At 33.6% G+C, this 17,855-nt stretch overlaps 1 protein-coding gene across 3 annotated transcripts; it reads right to left on the bottom strand.

Annotated features, from left to right (window-relative positions):
- Positions 1-75: 75 nt before the first annotated feature.
- Positions 76-16,314, bottom strand: LOC138321628 (uncharacterized). Of its 3 annotated transcripts, none has more exons than XM_069265427.1 (9): positions 16,148-16,314; positions 10,274-10,442; positions 9,858-9,959; positions 9,420-9,518; positions 8,587-8,734; positions 7,915-8,042; positions 7,210-7,340; positions 6,634-6,783; positions 76-5,472 (listed from the first exon to the last, which is right to left on the bottom strand). In XM_069265427.1, exons 2-9 carry the CDS (start codon positions 10,410-10,412, stop codon positions 5,467-5,469), a joined length of 903 nt encoding a protein of 300 aa, XP_069121528.1. In that variant the 5' UTR covers positions 10,413-10,442; positions 16,148-16,314; the 3' UTR covers positions 76-5,466. The 3 variants fall into 3 exon arrangements, with proteins under 3 accessions (XP_069121528.1, XP_069121527.1, XP_069121529.1); XM_069265426.1 differs by lacking the exon at positions 16,148-16,314 and adding an exon at positions 15,881-15,957; XM_069265428.1 differs by lacking the exon at positions 16,148-16,314 and adding an exon at positions 15,881-15,956 and having other exon boundaries at positions 10,292-10,442.
- Positions 16,315-17,855: the final 1,541 nt, after the last annotated feature.

The raw sequence follows: 17,855 nt of genomic DNA, 5'->3' as shown, positions 1-17,855 counted from the left end.
AATAAGTCAATCTACATGTTTTTTCTTCGTTTATGTATCTCCCTCTAAATACAAACAAAGGTAATTTGTTTATTTGATCGAGAATTTTGATACCATTGTTAGAAATTCTTTTCTATTTGGAATGACAAAGTTACAGTTACAATATTGACTAGAGACTTGGTCGTTATTCAGACCGGATTACATACTTTTGGCTGCGCTTATAAATACTGTCGTTGTATTTACGAAGCGAAGACTAGTGTAGATTAGAAACAAGTTTGGCAGACAATCTAGTATTTCTGCTGCATAACGGAATACGACAACAAAGGTCCGGAGAGAAGTATTCGCATGCTTGATTTCTTGCATTTTTTCATAAGGATTCTCGACGGATTTTATTGCAATTTCCGTGAACTGCTAGACTAATAGTTTTACACCTGGCAATATTTATAGCATTTTCCCATGTTGGGTTTTTCTGAAACCGAACAAGACAATGTAAAAATATATGACTAACTAAACTAACTAAAGATCATTAAGCGTACGAATAATTATGCCAGTCGGGGTTATAAATGTGTAAATGTAGTATGCATTTGTTTTCTGACACTACAGTGTCTGGCGAAAGAAAAACCAGGCCCCAATATCATGAAACGGCCTTAAGTCTTAAAATGTCTTAAGTTTAGACTTAGCGTTAGCCAATCACAGATTTTTTTTTTTTTAAAGTCGCATCACTTTTTATTGGCTCAGCAAGACTGTTTCATGATCCCGGGGCACGGGTGCAGCATTTTCATTAGTTATATGAAGATAAATACCTAGTGCTTAATATATGTGTGCTACAACATCATGTTCAAAATGAAGAAAAAAAGTTTTATGTTTTTATACGTACCTAGGGTACATATCATGCCGGTTCAGATTTCACAAACGTTGTTTTAATTTGTAAAATGACAAAAAAATCAAACCAGCTACGTTTCACGGTGGGCAACGTTCACAATCTCTTTCTAAAATGCTTTTACACGTCCTACATAGACATACATTTTATTGAATATACCATCGTTTTTTCAAACTTACATATCACTTAAGTGATCTTGGTATCTGAAATTACAAAAGCAGTAGGTAACAAATGTCAGTTGATCCAGCTAGAAGTCATTGGTTGGACATCATTCGCCGGCCTAACTTATACAGAAAACCACATCCATTGTACATGTGATATCGTTTTGTTATGATCTAGATGGCGGTATAGCATTTTTTTATTTTCCTATACATGGGAACGTAAGTAAATATCTGTAGATCATTTATACGGATCCGTGCCATATCAAGTGCGAAACTAGTATTTTAAAGTTTATAGGCTAATGCATTTCTAATAAAGGTGCAATATCGTTATTTCCGACAGAAAGAGTGTATTTTACCTTTTCCAGATTATTTGGAGATATAGCTGATTTCAGTGAATGAAACAAAATCAACTATTAAAAATCATGTAAGATCCTGATTTATTACTTTTAAATCAAAATGGGTTGGGTTTTTTAATCATAACATAAGTACATTTTTTTGTTAAAAGCAGGCTATAAATAATTGTTTTCTCAAATACGTTTTCGTTATTCGCAACCAAACACAATACTGGGTAAATGTTTACGAAATTATTGACACAAATGGATTAATATGAATAACCATTATTAATACCCGGCATAGCAAAATACAACCATTTTTCCATATCAAAATGTTATCATTTCAAATAGAATTTTAAAAAGAAAAAAGAAAAAGGTAAATAACAAAAATATCAAACCTTATACAACATTTAAGGAAACTGAGTATAGAATTTCATTACATACAGTTTGGTTTGGTTTGTTTATTTTTACGTCCTATTAACAGCCAGGGTCATGTAAGGACGTGCCAGGTTTGTTGGTGGAGGAAAGCCGGAGTACCCGGAGAAAAACCACCGACCAACGGTCAGTACCTGGCAACTGCCCCACATGGGATTCGAACCCGCTTCCCAGAGGTGGAGGGCTTGTGGTAATATGTCGGGACATCTTAACCACTCGGCCACCGCGGCCCCTCATTACATACAGATTGCCTGAAACAAAGCAAAATTTGTTAGTAGTGAATGTAAATGCATAACTCTTTGTTTTATTTTTTGTCCAAGACATTAATATAGCTTATGTCAAGATTTGATAAATATTATATATATAATTTATCTTTGTTAAGGACTTGTATCATATTTTTTTTTATTTATTTCACACGTGGTGACACGACATTTTCATTTATTTATATTTGTGTATTATTTACAAGTGTTTTTCTACCTATGTATTTGTCTTAAATATTTACATCTTTTTTAATTTACTTGATGATATTGTAAACTATTTTGGGTTCCGGCGTTATATGTCTGTGCTAGTTAACTATAATTGCTAATAGCTGCTCCATCTTTGACAAAACAAAAGGAGGCCATGTGACCTGGTACTTATTGTCGGGGTCTTTTTATCAGTTTGCACTGCCATCCGGATTCAATACAACATGGCCAGTTATTCCAATTTACAAAACAAAATATCTTCACAATACCATAATGCATATACAACGTAGGTGAAGTTCGATGTGCCGTCCATTAGTGCCACATTTTGGTGATTATGACATCATAGAAATCTTGTCAAAATATGACGTCACAATCACAGGAAGTCCGGACTAATTTATGAAAAATTCGTACTTCACCCACGCCCAGTTTAAGTATTTTGAAATCGACGTATTTTAAAAGTATCGTGGACCAAAGAACTAAAAAAAATAAAAGATAAATAGAATCTAAGAATTGAAGTCGGTTATGGCGTTGTCTTCCATATGTATTATGCTTTAACGACGATGAATTAGTATAGGTTTGAGTTTATCATAAGTAATTAATCAAGGTGCAATAACTCATTTTGTTAACCTTATATTGTGGTTTCCTTATAATAAATATTTTCCAAAAACTAATTTGTTTTGTTGTTTTTCTCATTTGTGCATTGCTCATATAAATCACTACTTTTCACAAATTTGTGTTTTGGGATGCAGTCATATTTTTGAATTGAGATTTTTATGAAAAGAACACTCGACCATGTCATTGCGCACCTTATATGTTTGTTCCGAGTTTAATCAGAGAATATTCGCCGATAATTTCATATTATCAACTCCCAGTTAACTTCGCAAACTTCGCACCACACTGCAGCTCTCCAAATGTATATTTGAACACCGTATCCCGGCAACCATGCATTCCAAACGCAAAGTTGTAATCGGAAAGCATTAATAGAATGTAAAGCCGTGATGACTTTCCGAAGCATCTTGGTGCACCATAAGGTTAAACCAGCAAAATAAGAAACGGGGGAATGTACGTATGATATATAAATTGAAAACCGTTGATGAATTGAACCGTTTATGAGAACTCCAAAGAGACGTGGAAACTCAAGTAGATAGAAAATTCATGAGATCTGAGCTCAAACAATAGTCTCTTATCAACGAATCATCAATCACAGATAACGTTACACAAAAAACAATAATAATTTAGAATACCAACTTGAGAAACTTCAAACAAAAATGATAGAGAGGAGAACAATTTGGTAAAAGAAATCATCTGTACACGGCGTTGTAGAAAAATAGCACATACAAACCCATAAGATTGTGTTAAATAAACATTTTACATTGAGCACTCTGAGTCTATGATAATATAACTGCAATGTCAAGGTTTTGGAATCTTACACAGAACCTGTACAATACGTCATTTTCTACACTACTTTATCCATTTATCCATTTTGAATTAGGAGTTTTTAATGGGACTTACTATCCAGATTAAGATAAACACCAAATCCTCCGTCTGCCATATAAAGTGACAACAAACCCGAATAAAGATTTGCAGTCAAACCATTGGTATTTGATAATTCTTATCTTAAAGTTATATTTCCTGCAAATTTCACTGTAACGATATGTTGCTAAAACATTTGATATTTGAATATGGACATGTAACTTGATGATTTAGCTCCCAAACTATATGTCGGTCTATATTTTTTACTAAAGCGCCTTCAATCACCGCCATGTTCAGTACCTTCGGGTTTTGTCAGAGTTCCGAATCGTATCACATGACCGACGTCGACACGACCTGCACGTGGTGATCCAGGTGTTTACGTTTTTCTTCTGGCTAATATGAGCAAATCATGCTGGTATATGTCCAAAGAGCGAGTATTTGAAACATCTAATTCACACATTTCCACGATTCAATATGGTGTGTATCAGATATTGTAATGTGCGAGCATTATTTTCTTTGTAGATCCAGTCTGCTGAGGTCGACCACATGTTTTGTTTACGAAAAACTGTTGACATTTTCTCTTGGTTTCACAACTCTCGTGTTACTTCGAGATTGTCGCGACGATGTTCGGAAGAGTTCGGAATGATTCGGCATCTTTCGAGCCTATTTTTTACGTGTACACGTTAAACAGATTTTTCACTTTTATAATTAAAATTACTTCCAGTACTACAACTTTATAAAAAGTGGTAAAATTGGAAAGTTTAAACCTCGGACACACCATACAACTTTCAGTGATCGTCGAATCTTGACTTACCCATACAGGATTACATTGACGTCTTCAGTCTTCTGACACTAGTATATGGCCTTAGGTAGCTCTTCTCACCAGAATTTCACCAGACAAACATTCATAGAAAGACTTTTGACCTGTGTAGACATATGGTTATATTTAAATTTATGGTTAAAATGACACTAGTGTTCGATTTGAGGTGTTTCTTCCAATATTTGACAGAAACAAAGCAAAGTGCTAAAAGGATCAACGGCATACTTTCAAGTAAGGCAAGTATCCCTAACACACTGAGAAATGTACTGCCGTTGACTGGTTGTTCATTTTTACATATTGTGTATCATAGAATATATAGCCCTTTATATTCATCAATAAAACAAGACATTAGACAGAAGACAACAGCATATGTTTCCGTCTCGAGTATTCTATTCATAAAACAATTGTACATATCATTTTAATAATATATTGTAAGATGTAAATAAAAAAAAAATGGGCAGCGGATAATGCCTATCTTAGTCCTCTTCCGTGGCACTGCTGTTTAAAAAGAAAACACTGTGTATCATATAACAATATTAAGATGCGTTCTGTCTAAAACGAACATGTTTGCAAAGAATCCAAGAAACCCCTGGTTATAATGTTATTATATTCATTTACAGAGGTTCGTTATAACCGTGTTCAGCTGCATGTTTAATTAGTAAAAAAATAAGTAAATAATACAATAACTTACAATTAAGCAGTAAACATTAAACGCGTTTAGCTACAATACAAACAGTTCTGTACAATATTGGACTAAACTCTGACTTCTGATCAAGAATATTACGGAGTTTCCAGAAATACTCCTCCACTATTCTCCCTTTGTCCTCCTCGGTTCGATCTGTAGACAGTCCTGAGTGGAGGATATTGTACAGCCAAGGTCTGATGCACTTCATTGATTGCTCTATAAACTTCTTCTTCTCTTCTATACCTGCAAGAACCAACTTGATCCGATAGTTATATAGCAAATGCTAGAAGGTTCATTCCAATAAGGTCTTATAATACACGCGTAGCCTGGTGTCTATTTTTTATTGTCAGTATCATCAAGACAAGAACAAAAAGAAACCATATTCATTGTCTGGAAAACAACAAATGGTGTTTGACAATTGAAAATGAGTACATGTATATGCATTTCAAAATACATTAAGAGTATGAGTTTATCATTACTCAGTTACTTGCAAGATGTTAGAACGAAGATATGAACCCAACCTATATAATTTCAGACCATCTAAAGATAATTTTCTTATCTGTCCTTAGTTTCTATAGAGTTATTTGCCCTTGTGGGTAGGTATTGATTGTTACGTCATATGTTTGCGGGCGTGACGTCATAATTTTCAGTGAAAACTACGTAAATTGCGCTCACAAAATAATTACGTCACAATAGATACCTACCCCCAGGGGATCTAACTCTGTATTATACAAAGACGGAATTGCAGCTATCAATAAGAACATCATTGATATTGAAACCAAGGTGCACTAGGTACATGCACGTGTCAATCAAACGTGTCCCGAGTGTACGTTAGCTCATGCTTTACGTCATCGTGTTAGTTGCGAAAGATTGGATGAGAGAGTTTCACGGACTTCCATTATACCATCAGGGCGAACGAATGGAATAATGTACATATGTAGCTACTCCTAGTAAGTCCATCCTCGATATTCATGGGTTTATTATCACTGTCATAATATCCACCCCTGGAGGCTCCGTTTGCAACATTAGATGTACATCTAAAGCTTCGAATAACATTAGGTTGTGGTTTACGTACAACTTTGAACTTGGACGTCGCTTTCTACATAATCTTTACAGGAAGACTCTATAGGCCTATGATTGGTCAGCTTTTTTTTCTTGAATTGCCAGCTTTACTATAATATGGTCCATGGGTGATATTACGACATTAATAGTAATAAGTATATAACACGTGCTGCATGTTTTCGCGTCTTCTATTTGTATAATAATGGTTTCAGTTAATGTGCTACATTCGTGTTGTATGGGCGGAAGGTTTTATTTGGATTAATTTGAACATTAAAAAAAATCTCAAGCGCAATATTGTATATCAAGACCTGGGTTATTCTATGTCTTTGGTAATAACCTCACCTGCATTACTAGATAGGCCAGGTGATAGTTCCACTCTTTCCGAGTATGATTAACCAGATGAAGATTGGTTTGCATATTGTCGTGGAATGGTTCTAAAAGCTCCGTCTCACTTGGTGTATATGTCGAACTGGTTGTCTGAAGGAATTCCTCCTAAAATAACAAAGAAGAGCGTAATAAAATATCAAATATACATAATCACTTATCATTTTAGTTATCATTGGTATTTAGCCTTTGTACTTTTAGAGGTTGTTCATGAGAAAATACGTAGTATCACATTATGTGTGACACAATGTTAAAGGTACTTTGTTTTTTAACTTTCTCATGCTGCCTCATGCTGTTGCACATCTTTTCGGAACCTACGAGAGCGAGATAATATTTCCAACATGTTATATCAAGACAGACACTTTTCTTCAATAGCAAATTTTGTTTATTCAATAATTCTTTAATTACTACACCTTTACACTAGAAGTGATTCTTTAACTTCTACAGGACATTTTCAAAGAGCTCTGAATGCTAGTATTTCAAAAATAGAATTACAATATATATTTTCCTCATTTCCTTTTTTCCTTTATTCACCTGAGTGATTTTGCTACTCTGCTCGAACTCCTTCCAGATACTGGTGAAGAATTGGAAAGAGTTCTCCCCCACATGGTCGTTTAATCGTCCCTCCGCATCTGTGACAAAGGAAACTACAACCAGGTAGCCCCCTGTATAACATAATAGATATATGGTAGCCACGAAACCCAACTGATGAATCAGTCATTTAACTTATATCTTATAGGCAGATGATTGTTTTCAATTTCAAGTTACGGAGTTTTGAGTTGGCAATACTATTTGCACTATGGCATCACTGACGCCTTCTAATGGGTAGAAACAGCTGTTGTATATGTTTTTCAATGGTTCTTTATATTTATTTATACATAAATATGTATTGATTTATGTAATGTGTAAGATTTATCTATAAGAGATATAAATGTATATGTAATAACTGATTTATGGTATTGTTTAAGTAGTTGACTCATACTGTACAAGTAAAAATTATCCGCCTCATACACATATCAAAATCAAAATAATTTGAAATGTTAAAAAGAGAAGGACGCTGAACATGGGTCGATCATGCGTGTTATTCAATAACATTCAATAGAAAAACATGACGTAGTCACGGTACTGTAAATAATAATGATATGCAAAGAAATCAAACATGTCATGGTTTTATATCACGGCTTTAACAAGAACATCTACACCACAAGAATGCTACAGATTGGGGAAATTGTAAATTACCTAGCCTGAGTTCCTGAGCTCGACACATTAGAAACTGTTTCCAGTCCTTTTTCCACTGTTGTCGATACGCCTCCAGTTCCTCGGTGTCACAGTCAGACTGAAATATCCCTGCTCGGATGTGGCAGGGCCTGGGTATAAAACATACAGGATATTGAAAGAGTGTTCATCTCATGAAAGTTTTGTTATATAAACGAGTCTTCAAAAGCAACAAAAATATTCAAAACATACACAGTAACATTCACACACATATTTATAGTCAAACTTTTTTTCAAAGTTCTAATTTTCCAAAGTCATTATTCAAAGTTATCTTTCATTCATAATGGAGAATAATAAACACATACACTAAAAAGGAGATTGGGGATTAAGTAAGGTAGGAGTTGGAGGGAGGTAGGGGAGATAAATCTGTCGTATGTTAATACTAAAAATTGACCCGAGTTCTATGCAGAGAAATATAAATGTCTTGTTCATGAAAACAAATTAGGTTGAATAACTAAAATAAATATACACAATGTACTTATATCAAAAGTTCAACAACATTGCAGTTATCAAAGTGTGATGACATAAAATTCGATCTTGTGATATAACAATAGTGACACATGTAAAACTAGTAAATGAATACTTGATATTAGATAAAAAATAAATAAAGGTTTTAGTAAAGAATCATTGTCTTACATTTCACTCAGCCACTGGTTTGACATTGAGGAGAACGCTAGATCGACAAAGCCGGTCGGTAGGCACTTTTTGTACATAGATGTAGCACTAGCTAGCACATGGACATTCTCCTTACTTTGAAATTCAGATGGGAAGTTTGAGCTTTCAGCTGAAATGAAACACATAGATCTTCAAGATGACTGCTGCATTGTATTAAATATCAAAAAGACAAAAAAAAACATTATTGTCATGGAATAATGGTCTGGATGCTTGAAAAATGTTTCATTAAAGATGCTTCACTGCTGACAAATTGTATTTTTTTCATTATCAAAAACAGGGGCAGATGATTTAATATTTTTCTTCAGTTACAAAAGTTACTTATCTTTACACCATTATCACCATTGAAAAGTTTGAGCTTCTAATTTTACTTCAAGTTAAAAATATGAAAAATAATTAATTGCATCCCGAAAAAATTCCATGGAACTATATTCTATATGAAATGAAGTACTGAATGGTCATGCATCAAAGGCGAAATGAATTATTTTATATTATTTTTTTTTCGTGTTTAATAAGGCATATATATACTGGATTAAACACCAATAATTGTTCAAATGATGAATATCATTTATGGTCTGTCGGCGGTGGAGGATCTTTGAATTTGTTGCCTCTTTTTTATTTTTGAACGCATTGCCTTCAAAATCAACTAAAATATTTAGTGTCGAGGGATTACAGAACATGAATATCGGAAAGACATGTGAATTTAATTTAATTAGAACTTTTTCGTAAATGTTCAACAAAAAATCTTACAATTTTAGCATGCAAGTAAAATAATGACTCGGACAAAATTGACTTACTATGAACGGTCCTAAATAGAACGTTGTAATCGTTGAGTAACTGGTCTTCGTATACGAGTAGGACTTCTGTGTGGTCGTCGACTAACTTGGTTATATGATCTGCAGGAGAAACAAAACAAGTTTGAATGTGCTGCACTATTTCTTCTAAGCATATTACCGAGTTATCTCCCTTGTGGATAAGTATCACTTGGGACATCATTACCTCGTGAGCAAAACATACGTCTTTTTCATTAAAAAAACAGGATGTAACATTACCTACCCACAAAGACAAAGCCTTGTAATACAGTAAGCAAATGCAGAATATACGAAAAATCCGCGGTTATAGACTGATAATGATAATACTGGAAAGTATCGTTATTGAGTCCATGTCACTTCAAACAGTAAATATTTAAATATTAAATGATTTGCTGGAACTGTTCAATGTTCGATCAAACCTACCTATTAAGGTATCCATCAGTTCTAGTGACACGCCTCCGTCGGCCGATCCAAACTCGGCTATACATACCGTGCTTCTGATTCTGTCTTCTTCTAATAGGAATTCTTCAATACAAACGTAGAGAATGATAGCATGGCGCCTTAGAATGTTGAAAAACAACAACATCACCTATTGTTATTTTAGCGTCTGTCAGGAAAAACATTTCTGATTCATTAATTTACAATTATGTTATGCAATGCCCGGTATGTCGGGTTGCATACTGCAGTGATATGGCACTATAAAACAGGAACATACTGCAGGCTCCCAAAACACACGTACTTCACACACATAACACACCGCATACACGGTCTTCCCTGGTCGTTAATAGGACATTGATCTAATCTATCAACCAACCAATGTCAATATATCATGTAATCACCTCGATATTTTTCCTCACCTACACATTCGAGTACTTGTTTGATGAATGTCCGAACTACTTTTCTGCTGTTCTCCATTCCCGCGGAGTAAGTCTCGCTTCCATTATGCACTACTCCACGGGGCTCTGGCTTGGAGGTCATAACAATGTCTTAGATTCAGGATTGAAGATACTGTAAAAGTACACATTTTGGTTGTAATCCGTTTTTGTTACGAAATCAGTATTTAAAAAAAAAAATTTTTTTTTAATTTGTCTATTGCATGCTATGCGTAAATGTATTTCCAGTATCTCGTACCTGGTTAATACTACAAAATGCCTATGTATGAGATTCAAGCATTTTTTATAATTTTAACTTGTTCTCAAATATAAACCAATTAGACATCGTTTAATTGTTCATGTTAACATTATGTTTTCAAATATGTTCTATATCAAATACACAGAATAACACGTGTGTTATACATATTTAACATACTTATTTAAATACAGTGTACCAAAACTTTGCTAGAAAAAACAACACATAATATTTTCAAAGAAATATTTTTGTCAATATCCCAAACTTATTCTGTAGATATGTAACTGAAAATCAAATCATATAAAACGAGGAATATCAAAGATACCGAAATAAGTCAATTATGAATATTCAAATAAAGATACGCAAAGAAAGCAAAATAACAATACATTACTAAATATAGCATGAAATAACAAACCTTCATGTATCTGTGATGATAAATACCCAATACACATCATAGTAGAAATTCCGTGTAATAATGTTTTGTACTTTTACACAGATGGCCTTTTAAAAGACAGAAGAGTTATAATGCTCAACAGTGCGAAATCATTAGATTAACACAGAGAGAAATTGGCGGATCAATGGTATTTGAAATGTGATGTTATTCATTTATCTTTCCACATGATATTGTTGTGTTTATAAACGTTTATATAAAGGAAGACAGTGATTTGCAACTATAAACATGAACTGAGTGACGATAATTTAAAACATTATTTAACATATTCAGTTTTGATTCCCCCTCTCTTTTTTAGAAGGATGCTTATAATGGTGTTGTCTATGGCGTCAAATACTGAGTTGTCTTCTTCAATAATGTGCAAAATAATTGAATAAAGATGATGTTTGTTTCCAAAAAAAGTGTAAAATTCTAATCACATTTACATTAAATTAAACAATGGTGTTTTTATACAGTAACTCTGTATAGGTTTGGGGAAAACCATCCCTTAGCCTTGAAAAAGCCAGCAGTGTCGACAAAGGATCTGGTGGAACAAAAGTATAGATACTGCACATTGATTAGTTTCCTTTATTTGAAGAAGTTATGGTGAGCTACAGACCTCCCTGGTAAGCCTCAATCATTCAAACAAATGTCGATTTCGTGAACAATGAGGCTTACCTTCCTGGTAAGCCTCAATCATTCAAACAAATGTCGATTTCGTGAACAATGAGGCTTACCTTCCTGGTAAGCCTCAATCATTCAAACAAATGTCGATTTCGTAAACCTCAATCATTCAAACAAATGTCGATTTCGTGAACAATGAGGCTTACCTTCCTGGTAAGCCTCAATCATTCAAACAAATGTCGATTTCAATGAACGAAGAAAACCCAAATACCTGTATTATTTCTTCCCAACCAATTTTGCGGACGAAAGGTGTGATTTTGTATATCTATCTGGTTGCAACGCAAAGGCTTTGTTTTACCATTAATTCCATAATGTGTGTGCATTGTATTCCATAATGTGTGTGCATTGTATATACATATATAATTCATATTATATATTTGATATATTTGTATATTTATCTGAGATACAAACTTTAGAAATCTACTGAGATATTTGTGAAACAAGACGCATGTATATTGACAAAAACATTTTTAACACATGTGCCAAACGGAGTATATATTAAAATATACCGTATATCCCAGATATACACTGAAATCAGTGGGCCCAGATGATGTGCTCATTATAAGCAGGGTTTTACATAATGAGGTTTTACCATTTGTCGAATACAACTTTTATTAAATAAAAGAAATTAACTAAACGAAATTATTTCATAGATTCTGAAATTACACACATTCGATCAATACATTTAAATGACTAAATATTTAGATAAGAAATTAAGATAAAGTAAATAAAACATATAATAAACACTTTTGTAACAGTCGCTTATACGGAGCTGCTCTTTTCAATATATTATTGACTGGATGACAATGTTGATGTGACATTTCTTCACAATAAAACATCACCTATGGACACGTAAACACATAGTCAACACAGAAGTGCATGAAGTTTAACTTTGTATTTCATACCTGATACATTCATTTTTGTACATATGGTTTCTTCTTTATATCCAACGATAATAATAATAAAATTCCTATGTTTGTAAATCATCATCTACTAAATCGATTTTTTTGTTGAGAATAGTGGCCTCTTCAAAAAGTTTCCTTGAAAGAGATAAAGGTAATATATACTACAATGTATGAATATACGTCGAACACAGTTGAATTTCAAGTACTTGTTTTATTTGTTTACTCATGTAACTATAAGAAAGTATTCCATATACATATGTATATTTGGAAAATTGGTTTAAGATCATTTACATTGTCCATACCTTTTTATTAGTCGTTTCATCTCTCATGGAATTGCTGCTTTAGATTTAAACTGTACACCGAAAAATGAAGTTATAATGGTATGAGTTGTATCTTCTTAGTTTATCGATTTACACATTATGAAAACATCTTCTGAGATATGAATTATGCATTGAATTATTCATAGGCAACTCAATGTAGTTAATATATGTACTGTATGTACAACGAAAAGAAAATGTTCTTTCTACAGCATCCCGTATATACCAATATTTGACATTATTGTTTCCGGTTGTCCGGATTATTTAACGGATTAACAAAATTCAATCTGGGTTATTTTAAAGAGATCGCAAGCGGTCAGTCAGTCAATGGAGAAATTGAATAATTACAAGCGCGCTTTTAATGCCAGAAAATAATATATTTTCCAAACCAGCTTACATTTCATCAGCGTTAGAGACTTAACAAAAAGTATTGCCATTTAAAATATCTGCAAGATTAGAAATGTCTCAAGATATAAAGGAATATCTATTTAATTCCCCCCCCCCCCCCCAAAAAAAAAATCAAAAAAAAAATCCTCCATTTAGTGATATCGATCTCAGATGTTGTGCACTATCCCACCCAGCATGACAGACTATTAGCTGACGTATGTACAAATGTACCTACAAACAAGTTTACGGCGGTCATGTACACGTACTTAACAATGATAAATATCAGATTGTTCTTTGCTTGAAGCTTTTCATACATTAGAAAAAATTCAAATGGCCTTCTGTTATATCTGTTATCGTGACGACCATTTTTGTTTATACCACATATTACTATAGAATCGGTGGGTATAAAATACGTGTTACTTGTCAAACCGATGAGAAATATTCAATAATGCATGCCTGTATAAAGGATTTAAGGGTTACCTTCAAATGGTCGTAGTGACTATTACAAGTTTATTATTAGTTTAACTACATGGTATTGTGCTGCGTTGAGTATCACTAGTACAAAAACAAACTTTACCGATAACCACCTTTCAAAAAGGGGATACCTTGAAGCCCACTGTCTTTACCCTACTTGGCACTACGCATTCACAGATGTAAAAAATAAATGAAAAACGTCAAACAATTGTACTATTACTATCATTGAAATAAAAGTTTAGCAATGCAACAGTCATATAAATAATTACGAATATGGTGATTACAAAACCAGCACATTGTTTTTCTAAGTAATCGTTCAAAGTTGTGTCTATAGTTTCTTATTTCATCACAAAACTATGGTGTATATTTAAAACATGCTTATTTGATATGTATGCTTTTTATGTAGTTAATTAGCTTGACTACAGTAAACTTCTTTGTAAGCACGCAACATAAAGTAAAGGACGTGTTCAAAAAGAACCTCACAAACTTCTGAGGACCCTTTCTCGATAAAGGGAAGGGAAATAGTGCAATGAACCTCTTTATCGTTTTGATTACAAAGATATCAAAGACAGCTGGAATCGCTTCTTGTTTGAAACTAGCTTCAATATTTTAGCTCAATAGACGTTCTGACAGAAAATAGTGCCGGCCGAAAGGCATAGTAGGCCGGGTACGTAAATTGGTTCTAGTTTTAAACTTACAATTGTAAAGGTTTTTTGCAAAACCGGATTTTCACAGAATTCTTTTCAAAGTGTTAAGCCGTAAATACAACCTAGTAGAAAGCAGCACGTTTAATGGCATCGGTATAGGTCGATGCTTGGAAATACAGAGCTAATGCTGTTTGTTACTCAATATGCGACGTTAGATAAAACTTCTTGTTTTTTGTACATGTATCTAGTAAAATGTTAAGATCAAACATTATGTCCAATCTCTGAGATTTCACTGTGGCGAGCTTTACACATCTATAGGTAAATATGCATATCATGGGTTCAGCAACATCTGGATTTATTATACGACTTGCTGCAATATCACCAATATGTAAACTATCTATTAGATAGATCTCGCACACATGAATACGAAATAGAATATGATTATCAAATTTTAATTATCTATAAGCAAATGATCCTGTTACCAGTTTTGATATAATCACAGTACATATCATAGATGTTACTAATATTACAAATATAAAACGAGTTAATGAAAGTTGTCGATACATAAAACTTACTTCATGTACTATGTACTATCGTTAACATAAAGTGTCACTAAATGTAGGTAAAGATGTCTCGACATATTACCACAAGCCCTCCATCTCTGGTCGCGAATTCGAATCCCAGTTGGGGCAGTTGCCAGGTATTGACCGCTGGTCGGTGGTTTTTCTTCGGATACTTCGTCTTTCCTGCACCAACAAACCTAGCACGTCCTTACATGACCGTGCCAAGCTTTAATAGGACGTTACATAGATAAACCCAGGCCAAGTATGTATAAGAGGTCTAGGGGAGCGAACTATACCTACATGTATGGTCATTGCGATAAGATGTCTATGATCAATCATATTTGGTACATTCGTCAGCAAAAGTTGATCTTGTCTAATCGTGAACCACTTTGTCAACGTTTCCAATCATCGACCAATACAGATTAAACGTGCTGCATCAGTACTAATAAAAACTGTGTAAAAAGTTACCGAGACGTTTGTTAATAACTACAAGTTGTCATTTGCCAATTTTATAAACACTACATCACTGCAGTCAAATGACATCGAACATATATCGATAGCTTTTAATACTACAGCAAAACAAACCTTAAGGGCTATTGGACTTGACTATGTCAGGTGTATACGGGTATATGCAGAATATCTGAAAGACGATTTTTAACTTAAGAATTCAAATTATTAGTACACCATATGTCTAAAATCAAGTAAAGAACACAATGGTGTTGTCAAAAAATAAATATATATTCCAATTTAATATTTAACTTAATTTAAATCAAATTCCAGCAGTTTACGAAATTCTAAGACACCATTATATGTTATGGTCTAAAATATCAATAATTATCCTATCATATCTTCAAACTATGCGTATTTACTTTTCGAATTTAATGATAACACCATATGCTAAAATAACAGACCTAAACTTGAGCCGGATATCTGTCAAAAATGGCTTCACAAGGCAGACATGTTGTTTCCATAAGAATAGTTCGTATGAGGCCATTTAGGGTAAATTGCGTGAAGAAATTATAACAAATAACAATATTCCTACTTTCTGAACTAGTAACGATGATAGTATTCATATATTTATTGGGTTGATATATTGTAAAGCACGAAAATACCGCTCCCAACATTTTCAACACACAATCATAACCTGTGGTACACCCTTGGAAATGTCAACAACGCACCTGTCACAATTCTGTCATTTTGACGACGAGCTTAACATTTTCTGCTGAATGTTGGGAAATATGGCTTGCGATTGTTTGCTTAATCTATGCATGACAAGCATATACTTATAAGTCAATGTCATGTTACATCATGTCTCGCCATTTAAATCCGTTAGACCGAAAAAATACAATTTGTAAAAAATTTAAAACCGAAAGTACGTAAACCGGAAATGGTTGCCCAATATGTCATCGCAAAAATAAGATTATGTTTTATCGGTAAACTCATATCGGGTTGACATTTGATGCTAAAATAATGTTAAGTATAAATAAATAAAACATGGCAAATAAACATAGTGCTGTGATTAGATGTTTCACTGGATATTTCCCTTCGAAGACTTTGCCGTGGCTTAGTATTTTTAATGACATAAACGGCAAAATGGCGAGAAGAAAGTGAAAGTTATAAGCATGCCGACGACAGAAACGTAATCGTGGATGCCGGCATTTGTTGATTGCAAGCTATTTGCGTTATTTGTTACCGGGAAAACGTCATCCTTTGATTTGGCGAAGGATTTGTTCGAGATTGGCATAGTTTCTGTTGTAATAGGTTTTTATTCCAGCCACGTGTTCCGTCCCACATTGCTTGTGTGTACGGCAAATGTGTCCAAAAATCAAACTAACGTGTAGCTTGCACAGGCGAAAAAGTAAACAAAACTCGGTAAATACATGTAACCACAATAACACTGAACATGTATGGAAGGGTTTTTGTTTACAAATATGCATTATTATGATGAATTTCAAACAGTTCTTAACACCGACAAAAGTTAGAATTTTGTTGTTACAAAGTTATTTTTTTCATAAATGTCGAGTTTCAACGTTTATGTATGTATTTTAAACAAAGTGAGGAAAATGTTAGAACATTCCGTGCAGTTAATAGCTTGTTTGACAAAATACGTTTCACAACCTCCAAAATGGCGATAGTGTTGTCCAATAGCCCTTAATTATGAAATAGTTCAGGTATCAAGTAAAACCATATTAGAATTATCATAAGTTCGGGCGCTTCACGCTGATATGAGAGCTCCCAGGTCGGTATGGTTAAGTGAAGGTCGTCCAAGAGGTTTTCAATTTAAATCGTATTCGAATTACAGTGTAAACTTTGTGGTAAAACAAGCAGCGATATTTATACTTAACTCATGATAAATTAATGGATGGCGTGGTAATGCGATAAATGTAATGTCTTATGTGCAGTTTTCAATTTATGTATTGATGAACAATGTTATTTTTACTTGTGATCGTTCGAATATGCTTGTCTGATGAAGAATGGGAAATAATGATGATTAATGCGGCAGTGAATATAAAATATATGTTATGCGAGATGGAGAGCCCGTTATAACCCAAATATTGTAAAATTATAAATAAGTCATATGACTTAGTCAAAGTTCAAACGAGAAACAAATATATGTAAACAATTGATATGAAATGGATATTTAGTATAGAAGTAAGGCTCCGATAATATTGTATTACAATGCATGTACAATCTATTTACGTTTTGTGAAACTAATATTATGTAAAAATGTCGATAACGGTAAACTCTTAATCAGGAGGAAATAAAGATTGTCTGTCTGTCTGTCTGTCTGTCTAATAACACGTATGTGAAAGTAAATAAAATCATTTGAAATCGAAATCCATCACCTTTGCATTGGTAATGAACACCTTCACGTTGAAATACATT

Source organism: Argopecten irradians, chromosome 4, assembly GCF_041381155.1.
Source record: "Argopecten irradians isolate NY chromosome 4, Ai_NY, whole genome shotgun sequence".
NCBI lineage: Eukaryota > Metazoa > Mollusca > Bivalvia > Pectinida > Pectinidae > Argopecten > Argopecten irradians.
This window is presented reverse-complemented; position numbering and strand designations above follow the sequence as displayed.